This window comes from Vigna umbellata, chromosome 1 (genome assembly GCF_029865625.1).
Source record: "Vigna umbellata cultivar VRB3 chromosome 1, Vumbellata_1.0, whole genome shotgun sequence".
Taxonomy (NCBI): Eukaryota; Viridiplantae; Streptophyta; class Magnoliopsida; order Fabales; family Fabaceae; genus Vigna; species Vigna umbellata.
The window spans coordinates 96,580,609-96,603,933 of NC_142165.1; the positions used below are offsets into that span (position 1 = coordinate 96,580,609).

General features: G+C 29.7%; 2 protein-coding genes across 3 annotated transcripts; both read left to right on the top strand.

Annotated features, from left to right (window-relative positions):
- Positions 1 to 8,290: 8,290 nt before the first annotated feature.
- LOC124841345 (serine/threonine-protein kinase AFC2) lies at positions 8,291 to 12,103 on the top strand. 2 transcript variants are annotated; one of them, XM_047317595.2, is made up of 11 exons: positions 8,291 to 8,491; positions 9,352 to 9,544; positions 9,850 to 10,030; positions 10,134 to 10,182; positions 10,272 to 10,386; positions 10,584 to 10,675; positions 10,933 to 11,083; positions 11,181 to 11,245; positions 11,326 to 11,423; positions 11,506 to 11,608; positions 11,696 to 12,103. In XM_047317595.2, the coding sequence occupies exons 1-11, from the start codon at positions 8,393 to 8,395 to the stop codon at positions 11,840 to 11,842; spliced, it is 1,293 nt and encodes a 430-aa protein (XP_047173551.1). In that variant the 5' UTR covers positions 8,291 to 8,392; the 3' UTR covers positions 11,843 to 12,103. The 2 variants fall into 2 exon arrangements, with proteins under 2 accessions (XP_047173551.1, XP_047173552.1); XM_047317596.2 differs by lacking the exon at positions 9,352 to 9,544 and having other exon boundaries at positions 8,338 to 8,491.
- An 8,841-nt stretch (positions 12,104 to 20,944) lies between these two features.
- On the top strand, positions 20,945 to 23,325 carry LOC124841355 (phenylacetaldehyde oxime monooxygenase CYP71AN24-like). The gene is made up of 2 exons (XM_047317610.2): positions 20,945 to 21,954; positions 22,599 to 23,325. Exons 1-2 carry the CDS (start codon positions 21,013 to 21,015, stop codon positions 23,211 to 23,213), a joined length of 1,557 nt encoding a protein of 518 aa, XP_047173566.1. The 5' UTR covers positions 20,945 to 21,012; the 3' UTR covers positions 23,214 to 23,325.

Sequence of the window (23,325 nt, forward strand, 5' to 3'; positions counted from 1 at the left end):
TTCTGTTGGCCATTTTTTTCTTATATATGCTTAAAAGCTAAGTATACAAGAATAAATTAATAGAGGATACCATTTTGAAGTAATTATGTGTATAAATTCTCTCTCTTCTTTTCTTACTAAACTTTTTCTTCTTTTCTCACTAACTCAACTTTTTCAACATCTATACTAACTAAAACTCTACACTCCTTTTTAGGGTTAACCTCAGTATTAGTCCCAAAATTCTTATCAGGCCTTTTTTTCAACTTCTTAGTTATTTGTCCGATTTACATCTCCATATTTCTAATGGATGTTGATGGTTGTTGATGTGGTTTATTAAATTGTCTTGATTGTCCAGATTGTCTCTGACCTTGACCCATGCTTGGATGAGGTTGTTGAAATTACCTTGGTGGTATGAAAATTGATTGTTCATGAAATTTACATCTTTTAGGGCCTCCACTGGAAAAGCACATTGACCATTGATATGGTCACCACCATATAGTTCACACATCTGTTGTTGAACTTGAGCAACAGTTTTTAATTCCTTCGGCAATTGAGCAGGTGTCATTGTTAGATTCTCCAACTGTTGAGTTATAATCTTATTATGAGCGAGCAAGGCATCATTGATTGCAATTGTAGAACCCTTTTTCTGTTGAATAGGAGCTCCTCTTCATTTCATTGTCATTAGCAGCCATGTTCTCTATCAATTCTATTGCTTCCTCTGGAGTCTTACATTTAATATTGCCTCCAGCTGAAGCATCTAACATCAACTTGGTTTGTGAACCAAGACCTCCAAGAAAAAGTAGAACTACTGCTGCATCATCAAAACCATGCATGGGAGTCTTTCTCAATAAACTTTTGTACCTATCTCATGCTTGACCTAATGTCTCCTCCATGCCTTGTCTGAAAGAAGAGATCTCTTGCTTTCCTTTGTTGACTTTAGATTGTGGGAAGTACTTATTCAAAAACTTTGCAACCACAGCTTCCCATTCTGTAAAACTACCTTCTGAAAAAGAATTTAACCATAACTTAGCATTGCCTCCCAATGAGAAAGGAAACAAGCTAAACTTGATTGCTTCATCTAGCACTCCATTTATCTTCACGGTGTTGCAGATTTCATTGAAAGTGGTGAGATGTTCATATGGGCTTTCATGTGATAGCCCATTAAATTGATTACTTTTCACCAACTGTGTTAACGTCGGTTTCACCTCCATGTTTGCAGCATTGACCTTCGGCCTTGCTATACTGTTAAAATGTTGAGGGCCAATCACAGTGGTGTAATCTGCAAGAGTTCGTCTGCAGATTTTTCTATTATTATGATTACACGATGAAACATTTTTCTCCTCTCTTGAGTTTTTCTTACGTTGGTAGTGAGCTTCATTGTATTAGTGAGGATAGTTATTGACTTTATTTATTTATGTATTACATGTATTTGTCGATGGATTTTGTTTATCGTGTGTAATTGAAATTGAAATATTTATACAACATAGAGTTAATTATAGCACCACGGTGTCATGATTTTAAAATACAAAGGTAAAATATAAACATGATTTTGAATAAGAGATTCTAAAAGCATACTCTTTATTAACCTTTACAGTTTAACGGTGTTATTTTTAAAAGATTAAGATGAACTCACCCTAAAATTTTAAGTGAGCCTTTTGTTTTTTCTTTTTTAACCTTATAACTTTAAGCAATAAATTTACTGACACCCTCTATTTTCATATTAATTAATAAACATATCTAAATTCTATATTTAAATGTGTAATATAAAATAAATTTAATTTTTAGAGAATAATTGAATAAAATTATATTTTAATGAATAACTTTCGTTTATTTTTATTATAAACTTATATTATATAAAATGGTTGAATATTTAATAAGAAAAACGTTTATAAATGTTACAATAGTTGTATATGGAAAATGATGCATAAATTGTTTTCAATATAATAACAAAAGAGAATAAAATAAAAGGCAAGAGTATAAATGGAAATTTCTAAGTGGAACATTTTTTAATTATTTTATTTAATAATGTATCGTTGTCATGGAGACTTTAGAACCACGTATTTACCATGATGGGAGAATTATAAAGGAAATAAATAAAATAATACTAATATGATGGAAATGTTTAATTTTTCTCACCATGTCATTTAGTATTTGATGACATATGTTAACACATTCATATAATAATGCACGTATCAACATAATGTCTTTCAATTCTTTCACTCCACCTCCACTCATGTTGATTCAATTATTCATTACCGACACCTCCGTTCTTTCACACATTTTCTCTTTTACACTCTTCCAATTTCACTTGGCAGCATAGAAAGGGGGAGAACTCATTCTCTTCCAATCTTCTTCCAATACTACACAAGCCACCCTTCTTACTTCGAGTTTTAGGTAGAATCAAACTTATTAAGGAAAGAAAAGCTAATTTTAACTTAATTTTCGTTCAGTTTGGTGCTAATTTATCATAGAGACTGTGAATTTAGAATTAACATGTACCGATGGATTGATTTTATATGTAAACTATGATAAATGAGTTAAAATGCATGCTATGAGTTTGGTTTGTGATTTTTAATGCTTTTGCTAAACAATATTGGTTTACATTATGAAATATTATATTAAGGAAAACATGGATTTTTTTTTAATTGGGATGATGTTGTCCATATTTTGTTGATTTTAGAGTTTAATTGAGTTTTGTATAATTAAATCTAAGTTGACATTGATATATGATATTTAGTTTTTGTATGTTTTTGTTAAATTCTTCGTAAAATAACTAAATTCTTATTCAAGTAAAATCATTGTCATTCAAGCGAGAATAATATTATAACCTAACCCAGTTTTTTTGTGAAGTTATTGTCCAAACGACAAAAAATCAAGTAAATTCACGCTTAAGCAACACCTCATTTTCTAATTGGATTTATTTTAAAAAAAAAATATGACTCTCTCTTCATTAATAGTTAGATCAAGAAGTTTAGGTTGTTAACAACTTTGACCTTATTGCTTATTTGGTATGTAACTTTCCTAATGTTACCCAATTATGTTTATTTTTATTTTTTCATTGTGTTCCTGATTTAATTATCTTTAATTTGAATTTAAAAACATAATTTCATGAGTTTTGTGGAAACTACATTTTCATTCTTAAAATCCTAAACAAATTGTATTCATATTGTTAAGTTTGTGCAATATAAATATTCTTGAGAATGTGTGATATGAAGTGTAATGTATGTATGAGGATGAGGTATGAACTGATGAGAATGTAGGAAACTTCATGGAGAAAATCATTTTGATATATGTTTTTTTAGTGTATGCATTTATGTATGGATTTAAGTAATGAGATATCTAACACTACAATAAGCACTCATACTCGTATAAAGTAAAATGTGTTATATGGTGAGAGTAGAAGAAAGTCCCTGATAGGATAATGACCTAACATGTGAAGGGAATTAACATTATGAGTAGTATGATGAAACCCAATGACAAAGACTTTGTAGAGCCATATATGTCATCAAAAGTGCATGTCTCTAGTGAATTCGATATCAATGCATGTATTCAGATAATTAAGTCTAATTTTACCCTAATTGTGAAATGTATATTTTTCTAAGTGTGATAATAATATGACTTATTTGAGTTTATTGTATTGTAAATTAGTTTAACTTATATTCTTTGTTGACGTGTTTTGTGTTTGTATTATTTTTTTTACAATTAAATCCTCATCAATATGAGTAAACGTGTAACATCCTGATTTCTGAGATGTCACAGGTTAGTAAAATTCAAAATTTATCATAGCGCGAAGATGTACTTAAATAAAACCTTATTCAATTACATTATTTTAAGTAATAAAATAACAAAGGAAATACTCTAATTATATTGTCTTAACTCGTAAAACAAAATAGCTTTACATGAATTTCAAGGTTATTCCTCATCCTCTCTCAAGTCAATCACATATAGGGATGACAACGAGTCGGGTCGGACACGAATAGTGCCTATCCGTAACCCGACCCAACAAGAAAAATACATCCGCTATCCGACCCACTACCTGCACGGGTATCCACTTAAAACCTGCAGATACCCGTGGATATTCGCGGATATCCACAAATATTTAAAAATATATATTTTTGTAAATTATTAAAATAAAATTTAAATAAATACAATATATATATAATATAATATAAATTAAATTAATTATAAATTAAAATTTAATTTTAATTAAATTTAACCTTATAAAATATAAATTAATGTTAATTTTAATTAAATTTAACTTAATAAAATATAAATTAAATTTTTATTTTTATTTTTTACGCGTAGCGGATATCTACATGTACGAATAATATAATACCCGCATTCCACCTATTTATAAGTAGGTATTAAAATATCCGCTACCTGCAACCCGCTCGTAGTAAATATCCGCGGATATCAATTATCCGTCGCGGATTTTATCCGTATAAATCCGTGGGCACGATTTTTTTTGCCATCCCTAATCACGCATCTGGAATATTTCTAACATTATCTGCTCACGTATAACACATTATACGATCATTGCCGATAATTTCATTCACAAACACACAAACACAAACATGTATGAGGTAAACTACCGATAAAACAATCATAACAACAAGATACATACATATTGATTATATAAACCATAATCAAACACACAACAAGATATATATCTTCTAGTTATACCACCATAATCAAACACACAACAAGATACATACATTTTGATTATATCAACCATAATCAGACACCTCATACATAGTAGTAATATCAATAAGATTCTTAATCCTCTAACATAATCAATTCAATCATATTGAATTACTCGATCCTCGATTCTCAATCCTTAAACTTCGATATCAATCCTTGATCTCTAATCCCTAATGTCACTACTAACATCTCACACATAGACCCTTGGTCTATCCACTTGTTAGCACTCATACCAACTATTTACTATAACCAATATAGTAACACCATTATCAACATAACATAACCAGAAACATCTCAAGTACCATGATCATCATCATAGATACACCACCATCATGACTATCCTAGTCATGAACAACACCATGAGCATCACCGCACCATAATATCATAGTAGAAATAGTCCATCTCACTATTGTACCCTACCTCACTAACTGTAGTTGCTCCTACAACCCACCTGTAGCCTCTCTTACAGGACATCTGTAGCCTCCCATACATATAATCTCCTTCCAATGCACACAAGTCAAAAGGAAGCACCCATTCGAAGATAGAACCAGGATTTACGATGTACAACAAGTAGACTTATATTTCACTCTCATGCTCATCAATCACGTACTCAGGTACATCCCAACACTTATTCATGCTCCAATCTTAACCACAAGTCAAATTGACCCTAAACATAACCACTAACCACAATATTTGATTATCATCATGTTCCATAGCTCCTTAAGCTTGGTTCATGTCCCTTCTTCATCAAATTCGCTATTTTCACTAAAATGCATTGTGATAATCGATTATCTCAATGAGATTTACCCAGAAACATCACACAAGAAGGGGTAATTGATTATCATACAAAATAATCGATTATTCCTGAAATCATACTCAAAATCAACGTGCAAATAATGGAATATAACTAATGATAATCCATTATTGCCAAATCGAAACACATCTTGGACATGATTCAAGCATACAAACATACATACAAACATCAACCCTAGATCATGTGGAAACACAATTAACAAATCATACATGCATTCAAGCACATCACATACCCATTTAAACATACTCAAACACACATAACACATCACTTGAATCACTCAAATCCAATCATTGACATGTTATACCCCCAATAATAGGATGCAGAAGAGTCTCTTATAAAAACACCAAATAGGATTTTCAATCGGTCAAACTAATTAAGCATAATGCTTTCAAATGAGAACCAAAAAGATGAAAATTATGCAAAACATAGCTGCTGATGTGAGACTGTTTTCTTCCAAACTAAACATTCGATTGACAATTCGAATGGTCAGAATGAAGAACCATACGTCGAGAACCCACTACCTAAAAATCAGCTCGATCCAACAGTGAACAACTTCAATACGGTGGAAACACTAGTGCAAATTTTATGAAATTCTCCAAAATAAAGTTGTTGATGTGAGACTGTTTTCTCGAAAATTGAACCTATGATTGACGATCCGAACGGTCATAATGAAGAACCATGCGTCTGGAACCCACTGTTCAAATACCAGCTTGATCCAATGTTGGACGACTTCATAACGACGAAAACACCAATATAGGTTTTATGAAATTCTCCAAAACAAAACTGCTAATGCGAGGCTGTTTTCTCCAAAACTACACCTCTGATTGACGATCTAAATAGATAGAATGAAAAACCATATGTCTGGAACCCACTGTATAAAAATAAGCCCGATCCAACAGTGAATGACTTCACAACGACGAAACACCAATGTAGGTTTCATGTTATGCATGAATGACTTCTTTTCTTCCTTTATGTCTCACTTAGCTTTTCCTTCTATTGAAATGACTCTAATGTGCCTTAATAATCTGACCTATCTCCACTAAAATAAAGTGAGACACAATGATCCTTATTATTTAGCCTATTCTCCAAATAGGAAGGGAACCCAATAATTCAACACTTACAAGATATATTTGCATGGAAACTCCAAAGCATCATAACTTTATTCTCATCAACCCCTTTGTTGGGATAACCTAACAAAATATACATAATACATTCATAGGAAAAAATTATCACAAATATTATATAAAACCTATGCCCATTCATACACATACTCTCACCCAACAATAATCATAATCATATATACATGTATCAAAACGAGGTTTACCAAACAAGATAATCAATAACACATATAATATACAACCATAAACAAAAGAAAGATAAGCTTTTCCATAACTTGACCGATCACAAGGCTTTATCTACAATCCAAAAACACCATCAATATTCCTTCACATTAAGAGTTTCACTTTGTTCCCCCTTTTTTTCTCCCAAAATGCTAATAATTTTTCTTCCTTTGTTTTCTCTCTTTGATTTAAAGTTTCTAAACACCAAATCACCCCTTGATTGATTTCTACACCAATTAATTAAAAGTAAAAGACCCTTTTGCTCTCGGACAAAAATATAAAAATAAAACAATAACGTAACAATTATGTTCTAACAAAATATACATTCAAAAACACTAATTTTCAAACAAAAATTCAAAGTCTCTTGTTTTCTCGAATCTTACAAAATGAAAATACATTATTAGAGTTTTTTTTGGAAATGATAATAAATTTTGTTTTGTATAATTTAAAATAAAAACCTAATTTAAAAATTTGGAATGTATATGTTTTATATTCTTATAGTCATATTTGTTAGAAAACAACACTAAATTCAAAAATGTTATTTTAAATAACTACTTCAGTAAAACTTAAATACAAGTTTTTAAATTAATAAAATATATACTTTATTGAATTAATAATCTTAGTATTCAATTTAATTCACTTTCGCAATGAAGATTGTTTTGCTCCTATAAATTACATTTAAAAAATAATATCAATGAATAAAAAGGGCATAACTTAATTTTCAAATTTATAATCTTACTTCTAAATATGGTATATTATTCAACCAATTTTTAGTACCATTCTTATCATTAATTAAATTTATTATCAATAATTAAATTAGTATAAAAATATTTATAAAGTTAATAATACTAATTTTAATAATTTTTCCTTTTAATATAAAACTAAATTTATTATTAATTCTTTACAGTTATTGTTTATATATTAACAAAATTTACATTAATAACAGAATAATTTAAGATATTATCTCAATTATAATTATTAATGATAATGATAATTTCATTGTAAATTTCATATAATAAAGAATTTATTAATATATTTTAAATATATTTTGTGATTTTTATATAAAAAAGGATATATGTGGTGAAATTTAGTCCTATGTATATTGGAATTTCAACTGATTTCTGAAGAGTCGAATTTAGAACTGAAAACAAAAGTAGTTCTACTTTAGTATATATTTCCCAAAGGGTTTGAGTTTTTGTAAATGTTTTTGGAAAGGGTTTTTTTAGAAAAAAAATTCATACCTAAATGTTTGCAATTATTTATTATTTATTCCATTCCTCAGGTCCACCAAACCTGACCAAACCATGGTTAAAAGGCAGAACCTAGTTCAACCATAGTTACTTTGATAGCGCGATCCAACCGTTTATTATCAAGATGCTCCATTGCGTGGACACGTGGACGGTAGGATTTCATCTATACCGCCTACACGGTCGTTATTATTGGGCTAACATCGAGATTAGGGTTTCAGAAGCTGAGGCTCTATCTTCACACAAGCATATTTTCTCTTTCATCTTAATCTGTCTTTCTCTACTTTGAAGTTTTCGTAGTTGTTCGAATCATGGAGATGGAACGCGTTTTCGAATTTCCCCATTCTCATATGGATCGGCGACCGAGAAAGAGAGCGAGGTTGGGCTGGGACATTCCTGAGGTCCCTAAGGTAGCTTATTCACCCTAAAATCCCAGATCTGATAATTCTTTTTCTCTTCTTGCTCTATTATCTTTTCTGCGTGTAGATCTGGTGGAATATATGTATATTAGGTTTTGTTTCGATCAGGTAACGTTTCCTTTTGTCTCGCAGGGTTTGTTTGACGATATTTTCTGTTTTATTGATCGGATCTGTTAGTTTTTGCCCTTTTACCCAGTATTGCGTGACTGTGTATCGGTAGAACAGTTGATCTTCATTATTTTAATCATTTGTCTTTATTTTTGTTTGTTTAATTAATATGTGGTCTCTCTGGTAAATTTGTTTTGATTTATATGTGCATAGATCTGATTTTGATAAATATAGATTTTCGTTATCGCTTTTAAGAATGAAGATTCACTTGCTTCTTACAGTTTCTGTTCTTCCTGTATGACTTTTATTGACGCGATTCTCTGTGTTCACATTTTTATAAATATTTTCCAAACTTCAAATTTGTAATTTACACCATCAGATCATTCGTTTTCATGTGGTGCATAATAGTTTTCGAAATCATCATTCGTAAATAGGGCATCTGTTATTCAAGATCTAATGTTTGAAACCTTACACAGTGTGAATTTGTTTAATTTATTGCATGTTATTTCATTCTAAAGTGAATTATTGAAATTTGTTTCAATACTTGTCCTTTCGTTTGTCTTGCCCTATATAATTAAATTTTCTACTGGAGCTCCACTGGAGCTCCCTTGCTTATTTGTTTAATTTCTTCTTTTTGGGTTATATTTTGAGTTGGTGGTGAGAGCGTAGGTTGCGTTAATTACACTGGGTGAAGTTTTATTTTTTAACTATTGAGTGGTGCATGAATGGATGGCTGTGTGTAGGCTCAGGTAGGATTGTTTTGTGGACAAGATGTTGGGGCTATTTCAAGCTATGCTCCTTCAAGGGGTCCCTCAGAACATACCACTTGTTCCCTATTTGTTAAGGCTGTTGCTCAAAATGGTTCTCCCCCTTGGCGAGATGATGACAAAGATGGACATTACATGTTTGCGCTTGGAGATAATTTAACTTCTCGCTGTAATTACACTTACCATCATTAAGAAATTTACATTCATAGTTAATATTTTTAGTTTGTTTGTGAAACTCAGCATTCACATGCATAAGCATATTCGCAACCTGAACTTTTTAATTGTGGACATATTTTATGTTTTTATAATACCTTAAAACAATTATTCCTGTTTCAATTGTAGATTTTTTTATCTTATTGAGTTTTTAATCTAGTGTGGATAAACATATGGGCAGTATATGTTCAAGTCGATGTTACAGTTCACTTCATTGGCTAGGGTTGCATTGTTTATATGTTTGTGTAAATATGTCTGCAGATAAGATCCATAGCAAAATGGGTGAAGGAACTTTTGGGCAGGTCTTAGAATGCTGGGACCGAGAAAGGAAGGAAATGGTTGCGATTAAAATTGTCCGTGGGATAAAGAAGTATCGAGAAGCAGCCATGATAGAAATTGAGGTGCTTCAACAGCTTGGTAAACATGACAAAGGAGGGAATCGGTAAGTAGATTAAATCTAATTTCTGTCCTATGCTAGTAAAAGCAAAGTACAGTGTAAAATCCTTGATTCCTTTGCATTGGTTAAATGAGCTTATTCCTTGCAGTTGTGTGCAAATACGGAACTGGTTTGACTATCGTAATCATATCTGTATTGTAAGTATTTAATTTGTGATGGAATGATTTCCCCAATTTACAAATAATTTGGGGGTTAAGACAACGATGAATTTAAATGGTTTTAACAGGTGTTTGAGAAACTTGGACCAAGCTTATACGATTTTCTTCGGAAAAACAATTATCGCTCATTTCCCATTGATCTTGTCCGCGAGATTGGCAGACAACTATTGGAATGTATAGCATGTGTGTAGTTTACTTGAACTAGCTTCCTTTTGAGCTAATTTTTTTTTATCATGTTTCGTTTTGTGTTCTTTATTGTTATAAAGTAATTGTAAATGATCTTCATTATTATATATACTAACTACTATTGGTGAGTCTTAGACCGTGTTGTTTGTTTAACCCTGTTAACTTTCTAATGAAATAATTTTATGATTTTGCAGTCATGCATGATTTGCGGATGATTCATACTGACCTGAAGCCTGAAAATATATTACTAGTTTCGCCAGAGTATGTCAAAGTGCCTGACTACAAGGTACATTCCTTTCTCAGCATGTGGTTCTTAATTGCCTTTCCACTTATACAAAACTTGTATGTTTAACTTTGTTATTGTTAATTTTTATGTTATATTGGATTTGATATTTTAAAAATTGCCTTCAAAATGCACTTCCTAACCACATAGGTTTAGTTGTCTTTGCTTGATATGGGTGTTAGTATAAGTATTCGAGATAGATGGTGATTCGTTCTGTAGTGCCATGTTTCATTGAATAGATCCAATGTATTTTTTTACAGAGTTCGTCTCGATCACCAAGTACCTATTTCAAGAGAGTTCCCAAATCTAGCGCCATAAAGGTAATTGATTTTGGCAGCACCACTTACGAACGTGATGATCAGACTTACATTGTATCAACTCGTCATTATAGGGCGCCTGAAGTTATCCTTGGTATGTTATATGGAAAGCTGTGGAAGGAATGCCTGGCTTAACTTGTGTTTGAACGTATTATGTCTTATACATTTAATTTTTTGCATCTGTGTATTAGGACTCGGCTGGAGCTATCCATGCGATATATGGAGTGTAGGATGTATATTGGTTGAGTTATGCACGGTATGTTCAAAACCTTTTATTCATAGAACGATTATCCATCCTTTCTTTTGTACGCTATAACTTGTTAATTTCTTTTACAGGGCGAAGCATTATTCCAGACTCATGAAAATTTAGAACATCTTGCTATGATGGAAAGGGTACTTGGTCCCTTACCGCAGCACATGTTGAAGAGAGTCGAGTAAGTGACTTACCATGGTAAATTTCAGTTGACCCATCGTTAATTTAGTTATTGATGTGTCTTTTGTTATGCAAATGTTCAGCCGAAATGCGGAGAAGTATGTTAGGAGGGGTAGATTAGACTGGCCTGAGGGTGCAACCTCGCGGGAGAGTATCAAAGCTGTAATGAAGCTTCCTAGGTTACAGGTTTGTATGATTTTTCACTTTCTCATTTTACATTAAAAGCAATTTACTGATATTAGTCCGTATTTTTTTCTCCCCAAATATTTGCAGAACCTTATAATGCAGCATGTGGATCATTCAGCAGGCGATCTCATCCATCTGTTGCAGGGATTACTTAGATTTGATCCCTCTGAAAGACTTACAGCCAAGGAAGCCCTTAGATATCCCTTCTTTATGAGAGATCACTTCAGGAGATAATATTTAAGATATTGTTTCATTGACCTTCCTAAGGATGTGTACATTTGTGTGGTGTTTGGTTATTCTTCAGCTTTCCTCTACTCCTTATTCAGGGGATTTTGAATCAATCTGAATTCAATGTACAGAAGAAAAAATATGTTCTAAGGTTATGGTGAAAAGTTGGAGATGTATTTGTACCTTGAGCTTTGTGTTCTTGAAATTAACTTGTCCTTTCTAGGGCACTCTGTCACTTTTAATTTTATCGGTCATTGTTTTCTATTATTTTCAGTATGTTGTTTTTGGTCTTGGTTCTCCAGAAACTTTGAATAGGAGGTGAGGTGAGGTAATGACAAGGTTGGTGACTGGAGGTGAGGTTGTTTGATCATCGTGAACTTGGTTCGTGGTTTTCTAAAGTGGATAGACTGAGCTATCCTAACTATTTTTGGGTCTTTCTTTTATAATGTTTATCTATTAGACTTTGTAGATTAAGTTCATTTATATAATTTGTTTGTGTATAATCCATAACGTAAGTTTGTTATCGCTATCAAAACTAGCTCATCCATTAAAAATTTAAATATTAGACTTTATCGATTAAGTTCGTTTATAAAATGTGTGTATATCAAAACTAGATCAATCGTTTGTTATCACTATCAAAACTAGATCAATCGTTCGTGCACTTTACGCGTCGAAACGTTATGTTTTACTAAACATACATTTTCGGAAGTTTCCATTCTGCTTTAGTGTTTGTAGGTTACAGAATTTATTGTAAAAAGAACATCGATTTTTAGGTATAGCAAACAATTGTTTAGGGTATTTATCACTAACAAATGTTGTTGTGGAATTTGTTAACTAGAGATGGCGTTTTTTTGTTATTTATAAGGACACAAGTATATTATGTTTAAATTAAAAATTATGAATGAATAAGGAGAGTATTATTTTTAATTAAAAATAATTAAAGATACATTTTTAGTTAAAAATAATTAATTTAGTTTCTATTTTATTATTATTATTTAATTAAAAACTTGTATATAAGACTTGTCTGTGTTGTCTTATTTTTGGCGGAAAAATTATTAGTGGTTGGATGATTTTCTTTTTCAAATGGAATTTAGATGAACTAGAATTTCTTATCGTAACAAGACGACAAAATGTTTTTGAACAGTATAAAATGTAGAAATATATTTAGTGATTTAATTTACTTTGATGTCATAATAATAATATATGCAGTATAAAAGAATTAAAGTAAATTAATGTTTAAATTAATCTTTAATTAATCAAAGATTATTTTGAACACTAATTTTTTTTGGTAACTAATATCTTTCTAGTTAAGGTTAGTGATAATTTAAAGATTAATTTACAATTTGGTTATAATTTTTTATTTATAATAGAAATTATTTTGAAGACATAATTTTTAATTTATAAATCAGTATTTAAATTAATTATTATAGTAATTAATTATCTTTTATTTCTAAAATTAATTATTATATAACTATTTTTTGTAATATTATTTGTAAATAGAAGTTAAATGTTTTTTATTATAAATTTTTTAGTTAAAAAAAGATATATGTTATCTCTAACCGACCAATTGATTTTGATAGTGGAATTTTTACTAAATTAAGGTCTTACGAACTGAGGACATTTGAGAATCTTTTGATATATGTATCTGAAACTTTTGTTGACTTTTATATTTGCGTATGCATCATTTGCAGGCTGCAATTCCATTATGGTGTCAAAACGATTGTTGTGCTTCTGTCTTGTTCATCTCCGCCCATGGCGTTGATAAATTTCTTCTCAATACGATTTTGGATATACAGATAACAATTCAGGAGCAAGTTAGTGTTGCTTATGCTTTGTCACAGTCGGATACAAATGGTGGAATAGAAACTTCTGAGCTTTTGAAGGAGAAGGTTAGTTCTACTTCAACATTTCATTTGTATTCTGATAAAATTCTTTTGTAAAGAAGGTAATCTTGTAAAATCAATAAATCTTGATAACTAGATTAATAACGAATGTAAAATTTAACAGTATTAAAGCTTCTCAAAAAGGGTCAAATGGCTTTATACGGAGAAATGGTGTAGGAATGGTGGTAAGTTTTCACCATTTCTATGTAAATGGTGTATATTGTGAAAATATGCAGCTTTCAGGACGCTGAAGAGGACTGCAATAAGGCAATAAAACATGATAAGAAGGTGAGAAACTGAGCATGTGACAAGAGTGCCAAAATCGTGAAAAACTTGTATTCTAAAACTTGCCATGTATAATAATAACCATAACTAATGAACTCTAATATATAACTATAATACTTGTATTCTAATATTGTGGTAAATGTATTTCTTTGAATGCCTTAAAATGTCTTACTTGACGGGTATCCATCTTAGGAGAAGCTTAATAGTGTTCCAGTTATCATTTACTTTTGCAATTTACATTTAGTAGATCCCTGTATTTCGTAGTACTTTTGATTTTGACATCTCAATCTATAAGAATATCTACAACACATATATATGTCATTGGGGATTCTTGTGTATTTGTTATGTTACTGCAGAATGTGTTGGTGGACTGTTTTCTATCTTAATTTGCTTTAGGTCATGACTCTTTTGTGTGCATCTTCGGATAAAAAAGATTGAATAAGAAAATGTTGAAATAGAATTAAAACTATTATTTAGTTGTCCATTGAACTTTTGGATGTATGTTTTAAATATTATGATTTTTGCAATTTAATTTGGACCTTATTTAAAAACGTATTGTTTCGAGTGTAGGGTCGGGGATCACAGTCAAACATTCTTTCACACTTTGCTCTTAATCACTTAACGTTATCTTGAGTATCTCAATTTCTTTTATGATCTCAATGTCCAAACTCCAAACCGTGCGGACGATACCTGTCAAAGACATTCCAACGCTTAAGTCAGTACTTTACCTGATCAGTTATCATAGTAAAGTCTTAAATTCACAATAAATACAATCACATATCTCCTTAATTCAGACTTGTATTTATATGTTTCAAGATGAACTTATGACTAACCTTACTGTAATCACGACCCAATGCCTAATAAGTAAGACTTACTTGTAAGCTTAATTAATGGTTGTGTTTAAAGTTTTTTAGGATTTGTGATCGCTTTATCGAGACGTTTCCTTAACTGATCGATTGTAATTTGACCGTATAGATATATGGTACACATATTAAATATATTTTTTTAAATATTTGCGAGTAGGCAAATTTACAAAAATCTATAGATTTTTTTTATGCGAGTATCTAATAGTTAGTAAGATAAATAATAAATACAATTTTTTTATATAGACCGAATAACGGAATTGTCACTATCCGTACTCAATTAGACTTTTTACCATTTCTGTTGTTGTAAAACTCGACTTGTACGCATGTAGAATGTGTATATGAATATAGAAAAATACACATAGTATATTTATAGGATTTGTAGAAAATAACGTATATATAGATATTGATGATTACATTATGATTTTGGATACTATTGTGATTGAGAAGTTGAACGCAAATTTTGTTGTAATTTTAGAGTTTGTCGAAGTCAAGTGTATAAGACTTCATAAAACTCTGTCATCTCTCACCTCTTCATTGAAAATAAAAGGAATTTTCTCTAATGATATGCAAATATTTTTTACTTCAAAATGAGTTTTTATTTTTATTTTTTATACCTATTCTTTTTGAATAGTTACAAAAAGTCTATTTTCTTTTCTTTTTTAAAACTTGACTGAGTATGTTTATGTCGATTCCTTTTTAAACTGATGCAAAAATAATTTTTCATATGCTTTTTTATGATCTAGGCTGACGTAAAATTATATTTTGACATTTCTAAAATAAGTCATTTTTTTACGTCATCCATATATATTTTGGATATGAAAATGATGTAACATAACTGAAGTAATAAAAAGCGTGTTTTGTATCAGTGTGTATGTATGATTCACTCATCCATTTAACAGTTTCTTGGAGAGTGAATTGGGATTTATGACGGCGGTGGGTCTCTATGTATCTTGATTGGAGATATTTTTTATAAGAAAAACCTCTAATAATTTGTATTATGAGAGACTATCATAACCAACTTTCTATCTTAACTCTATCTTCTTGGATTCCATTTTAGTTCAGAGTTAATTGTGAAAGTCTATGATCTAATCCATATACTTCCAACCTACTTCATACACGAAAACTTTATACAATATAATATTATGTGGATTGAAAGATAAAATTATTTTAATATTTTGGTGGAGAGTTGATTTAATAGTTATATCCATCCATTTCCAATCACTTCTTACACGACAGATTCATACACATACAATATTTTACATACTTTAAGAAACAAGATCATCATTAATATATTTTATTATAATTATATTTATCAGTAGAATTTAATGATTATTATTTATATATCGTATAAATGTTTGTTCAACAGTTGACTAGGTGATCGGTTTTCACATATCCTCAAACAGTTCATCTATAAATTGGACAACTATTAATTAATAAAAGATTTGTATTTTTTCTAATGATAATTAAACTTAAAGATAAAATATATTTACAATGTTTATTAACTATTGATTCATAATTAAATCAATATTAATTAAAAATTAATTTCAAAATCTATAAATATAAATTTAAAAATAAAAAAATTGTTCATCCAATATTAATTAAAAATTGATTTCGAAATCTATAAATATAAATTTTTAAAAGTAAAAAATAAGTGATTGTATTTTTTATTTTGTAAAAAATGAACTTTATTTATCGATATTTACTAAATATCAGAATAATTTTTACAAATAATTTCATGCAGAGAAGAAAAAGACTTAATGTTACTAACAATTATGAGACAACTATTTTAGAGTTTGTTAGGAACTTAACGTACCAAACGTTTCACCTCTATTCTATTATTATTGAAACATTATTTATTTTATATCTGTATAAAATTTTATCATTAAAAATTTGTAACGATCATTTAATGCTCACAATTATTGGTGTTTTTTTTTTTTCTAAAATAAGATAAAATATAAGAATTCAAAGCAATAAAGTAAAATTGCACCGACTAATTAAAATAAGTTCGAAAAGGATGTTGGGTGCTCTAAATTATAAAAAAAGAAGGATGCAGATGCTTTTCGTAATAGAACACATTTAGATGCAACCAGAAGTAAATTAAAGTCAACGTATTTGTTGCCGGTAGGAAGCTGAGTCACACAGATATGTTTAAAAAATAAGTGTCAGAGCTAAAATAGTTAGCATTCAAACGAAAATAAAATAAAATATTTGTCATTCTAAAATCTTAATGAATCACAAAATGCACGCAATATATTTTAATGAAAAGCTAACGTGTGATGATAACATTAAAAGAATAAACAAAAATCATAAATGGACACAATACTAATATTGTTTTCACACATACATCTAACCAATATTAAATATGCAGTTTGCGAAGCGAAAAAAACACCAATTATTGAAATAGAATTCAAACTAGCATTTAAATTCTGTCTTGACTCATGCTCACGAGTAGAAAGTTTAAACAAACTACAGTTTTTGTCTAAAATAAGATTCGGCCTTGATATTATAAAACAATTTCGATATAAAATTAAATTAAAATATTATTAACATAATATATTAATAGTAATGATGACGATCAAGTACACATGGAATTTATTTTGGACATTAGACCGAGTACAAAAAGGGGTACTACAAAACTACTTTTCTATAAAGTCTCATTTTAAAATAAAATTTAGTTTCTTAAAATAACTACAATCCATTTCCATAAGCTTACACTTACCTAAACGTTTGAAAGTACATGTTTGTATATAGAAACTTGAAAACAGTCAAAATCAACGCAATGGGTGATTAAAATCTTTTAAAATACGTCAAATAATCGAAAAAGAATCTTCTTAAAACATTACTGGAACTTTATTGACAAATAAAATGGGGATAAAATGGTTAAGCGAGCCAAATCTAATAAATATATAAGCTTAATTTTTTTTTTCAAAATAGTCTAAAAGCACAAAATAAAATAAATAAAATATCTTTTAAAGATTCAAAGGGTTTTAACCATTGTTTTTCATTAAAAAAATATTATTAACTATATTCCAAGATCAATTTAAATTAAATATATTATGTTATTTAATTTGAAGACAATTCTATTCAACATTTAAAGAAAAAAAACTTTCTTAGAAACGGAAACAGAACAAAATGTTTTTATCGCTCAAAGCGTTAAAAATTTTCATTCCAGCTAAACTTCCTAAAATAAAAATTAAAAAACTTGAAAAGAATTTTTATCTTAATTAAATAAATATGTTTGTTATATATATCATCCCTACTGTAGTTCCAGTTGAAAAGATCAGAAACACTTGCATAACCCTAATTCATCTTCTTCACTTATCCAATTTGTTTATCTCTCATCTCCATACTCTCTCTCACCCAAACAATAATTCGCGACACCGCAATTTGTTGCTCTTTCTCTGTTTGTTCATTTGTTTTCCACTTTAATAACAAAATAATTGATGATGTTGATGTTGATTTTTGATTGGAGGACTGTGTTATATATTTTCCCTTCTTATTATTATTAAATCATTTTTAAATTTTAGAATTAATAGTTTATTTTGAGAAAATTTGATATTTTGACTATTAAGTTGTTAAAAAATATTGCATGGTTTTCAATTCGGGCACAATAGGGATGACATAGAAAAGGTTGGAGTGAGAGAGATGAAAGAGAAGGGGTTGAGAGGGAATGAGAGAGGTGAGTAAGGGTTTGAGGGGTTTTTTTAGTTTTGAGAATGAAAATTATTAAAATACCCTTAACCTTAAAACTTAGAATCCATGATATATAAGGATATTTTTGTCTACTAAAACCCGGTACACATTGCTAAGATGTACCAACTGAAAAAAATGTGTACGTGTGTTAGCATATATATATATATATATATATATATATATATATATGTGTGTGTGTGTGTGTGTGTGTGTGTGTGTGAGGTTTTCTAACTTGCGTATACTCTTTTTTGAGTTGATACATTTTATGAAATACTCTCATATATATATATATATCATACAAAAAAAATTTAATTGATTTGTTTAACTTTGTTAAATGAATTTCGTTATATATAAGATGTAATTTTAAAGGTTAAATTGATGTGAATTGATGTTAATGATGTAACGGGGACACACTATTTAAGAAGTGGATATTGTACGTGGTTGATGTATTGATCTTACGAATATTTGAAAATGATTTATATTGATTCTATTGTTCTAGCCTCATGTAGAACAAAAAATAAATGCTAAGAGTATAAAAAAATGTTTATATGTTACTTGTGTGAACGTTGTAATTCTTAAAAATTTACTCTATCACATAAGTGGACTTTGTTGTTTGCTTCTGGTTGAAATGTCAACAAAGATGATAATGTGCAAATACAAAATCTCTTAATCCAATTTCAATGCACGCGGGTCTTCTAAAAAGTTGTAAATTATATAATGTGATAAACTTGAAGAGACATGAATGTGACGCATAAGGGACGAGGTGAGTGAAGCTTGTAAGTTTTGATACAAAATGAATAAACATTTGAATTGATTTTATATATTAGTTAATTAGTGTTCTAAAGACAACTAGTTTTGTAAAATGGAGCTAGACTTAAAATTCACTGTATCAAAGTTATGAATGTAACATTTTTTAGTGATATTTGGTGATTGTTCGATTTATTACGTCACTCGCTATATATAAGAAGATTTATTGTTTTTTGGGCCTATTGTGTTATTCGTTATAGAGAAATTTATTCTTTATTAGACTAATTATTTCATCTGCTATTGGGTCATTATTAGACCGCTATCAGATTATCCATTTATCTTTAGTCGAACACATTATAAGTATATGTCTGGATATCAGGAGTGTGTTGAAAGTCACATAAATTAGGTTAACGAGCTTAAAATATAGACTAATGTTTAAGTTAGTTTACAATATATTAGTAGATTTTTGTGAAATTAAATTAGATTTAAAATTTACTTTTTAATATAAATAATTTAAAACATGTATAGAATGTAATTTAAACAAACTTATTTTTTTTTATGGTTCGTAGGATGATATGATTGTGATGACCAAATTCTTACATGAAGCAAATAACGTGGTAATAACAAAATTTAATAACAATAAATTAATAATGATAAGAATATATTTTATGTCATTTTTATTAACTTTTTTGTTATATGACTGTATAAAGAAAAATATTTGCTTAGGATCAAAGTCTCTCTATATATATTTCTTTTATAATTTATTCTAAAACATTTATTTTTAAAATTTAGAATAATTTAAAAAAACATTTTCTTTCAAATCTGACTAAAATAACTCAATGATTCGATATAAGGTTAGAGTAGATTATTTTTTTTAAAGAATTTAAAATATAAACCAAATTATAACGACACATTTTGTTTACTTCACCCGTTGCATTTTCCTGCTTTTGTATACTTCCTAATATCCATGCAAAGTTTCTAGCATAGATATCTTTCTACGACATTTGCGGTCTATTTCACCATTATTTGTAAACAACCTATTAATAAAATTATTGCGTGAATTTTTCCTTTCGAACATAAATTTAAAAAATAATTATATATATAAATAATTCATTAACTCTTACAAAATTTATGCTAAAATATTATTTTTATTGATAAAAAAGGCAAAGTATATAAGACTTGTTTTAAAAGAAATTATTTTATCGGTAAGGGTCTAGAATCATCTATCGATCTCAATCCAAGTGCAACATTGGCCACAGACAAATTTCAATTTTCGATCTTATCACTAAACCTTGACCTTCACCGCTCCCATACATATACATAAATATTTGAAAAAATAAAAATAAAAACAAAAACTAAACTTTTACATAAACTTGCTTACACATAAATTCAAATAAATTGTTTACTTTACTTACAAACTTTTAGTCTATAAAAATATATTTTATTTATCATTTTTGTTTTCTATTATCATTTATGATACTTTTTTTATAAAACATATAAATAATTTGTTTTATATATCATCCTTCTGATTAACTGATAGGTAGACAAATGATAAAAATATAAATACGAGAGTATCGGAATATAATAAAAAGATACAAATAATAATAGGTAATAAATGTTAATAATATTTAAAGTTTTCATTAGTCGAAAGCCATGTTATAAATGTAGTCTGATAAGTATAGATTGATATCGAAAAAAATAAATGGTTCTTAAACAAAGGCCTTTTGAGCAAATGGAAGGAGTATTCTCTTCTACCTTCTATCTTTCTCTTTCCTTCTTCATCAGTGTTCTGTTATTCTTTAAGCTCGCAAGAAGATCCAAACCAAAAACCAATCTGAATCTGCCACCATCTCCACCAAAGCTCCCATTCATAGGCAATCTGCATCAGTTTGGGACACTGCCACATCGAGCTCTTCGAGATCTCTCTCTAAAATATGGAGATATAATGATGTTGCAGTTGGGGCAGATGCAAAATCCAACCCTCGTCGTTTCATCTGTAGATTTGGTCACCGAAATAATCAAAACACATGACCTAGCCTTTTCGGACCGACCCCAAAACACTTCCTCTAAAATCTTACTCTACGGATGCACAGATGTTGGCTTCTCACTCTATGGAGAAAACTGGAGACTGAAAAGAAAAATATGTGTTCTTCAACTTTTGACCACCAAAAGGGTGCAATCATTTCGAGTCATCAGAGAAGAAGAAGGTGGGGAGTTGGTGAAAAAGCTACGTGAAGCAAGCTCGAACGATGCCAGTTACGTAAATCTAAGTGAGATGATTATGTCAACAACAAATAGTATCGTGTGTAAATGTGCTCTTGGAAGGAAGTTTGCAGGAGATGGTTACAGCAGAGTGATAGTGTTGGCAAGGGAAGCCTTGATTCATATTGCAGCTTTCACCGTTAGAGATTACTTCCCTTGGTTGGGTTGGGTTGATGTTGTTACTGGAAAAATTCAGAAATACAAGGCCACAGCTGCAGCAATGGATGCTTTATTTGAAGAGGTGATTGCAGAACGTATGAGGCTTAGAAGAGAAGGTGAACACTCCAAAATGAAAGATTTCTTGGATATTCTCCTCAACCATCACGAGGACAACACGCTAGGATACGAGTTCACCAAAAATGACATCAAATCACTGATAACGGTATCTTTTTTTTCCCATCTTATATTCACTTGTAATTTATTTCCGTAGCTGTAGCTCACAGTTACACGTATATATATGGCACATAATATATATAAAATAATGTTTTAAAATGTCTATATAGATTAGATAGTTTTATGTTCATGTAATAAATATGGTCACCACCATGTTTATTTTTCGTGGACTGCATCGCTTGTAGCAGTTGATATGCAGTTGATCAGTCCATTTTCTGTCACTTATATTGTCTTTGTCAACTTCTAATGTCTTGGTCATATAATAGCATTCAATTTTTATTGATTATTCAACTTTTACTGTCACATATATATATACTTTCATTTTTCTTTCAATAAAAAGTTAGTTATAGTTTTAGTCTTTAAAATTTAAAGTTAATTCAATTTGGTTTTCAAATCTAAAAATTATTTTAGTTCTTTAAATTTTAAGAAAATAAGATTTATATTTTTAAACGTTAAATTAAAGGATTAGAAACGGTTAAGCGTTATTTTAAGTTTAATCTTTCGATTGTTGGAAGATAAAACTTATAGTAATTTTCAAGTTGATAAATATGGTAGGCTTGGTTTACAATTGAAAATTGTATATTGTTGTCATTGTTACAAGTTTAATGAAAATTTCAATTGTTAATTTTTTAGGACATGTTTCTGGGAGGTACCGACACAACTGCAGCCACATTAGAATGGGCCATGTCAGAACTTATGAGGAACCCAACCACAATGAAAAAAGTGCAAGAAGAAGTGAGGAGAGTAGTAGGTCATAAATCAAAGGTGGAAGAGAATGATGTCAATGAAATGCGATTTCTAAACTGTGTAGTCAAAGAAACTATAAGGTTGCACCCTGCAACTCCTCTTTTGGCTCCTCGAGTAACAATGTCTGATGTAAAACTAAATGGATACGATATTCCTGCAAAAACAACGGTATATATCAATGCATGGGCAATGCAAATGGATCCTAAACTTTGGGATCGTCCTGAAGAGTTTCTGCCAGAGAGATTTGAAAACAGTGATTTTGATTTCAAAAACCAAGAAAACTTTCACTTTATTCCATTTGGTTTTGGAAGAAGAGGATGTCCTGGAATGAGTTTTGGAATCAGTTCAATTGAGTATGTGCTTGCTAATCTTCTTTGTTGGTTCGACTGGAAGTTGCCTGAAACTGGTACTGCTACACTAGACATGACCGAGATATTTGGACTTGTTGTCTCAAAGAAACTACCACTTCTCCTTAAACCAAAACCTTTTCATCTTGAGTAAATTTCTATATATGTTCTCTTTTTGTTATATTGTGACACCCTATCTGTACTTGTTTTTCTAGTTGGATAAGTATATGTTGTTATATAAATATTAGACTTAATTATTATTTTCA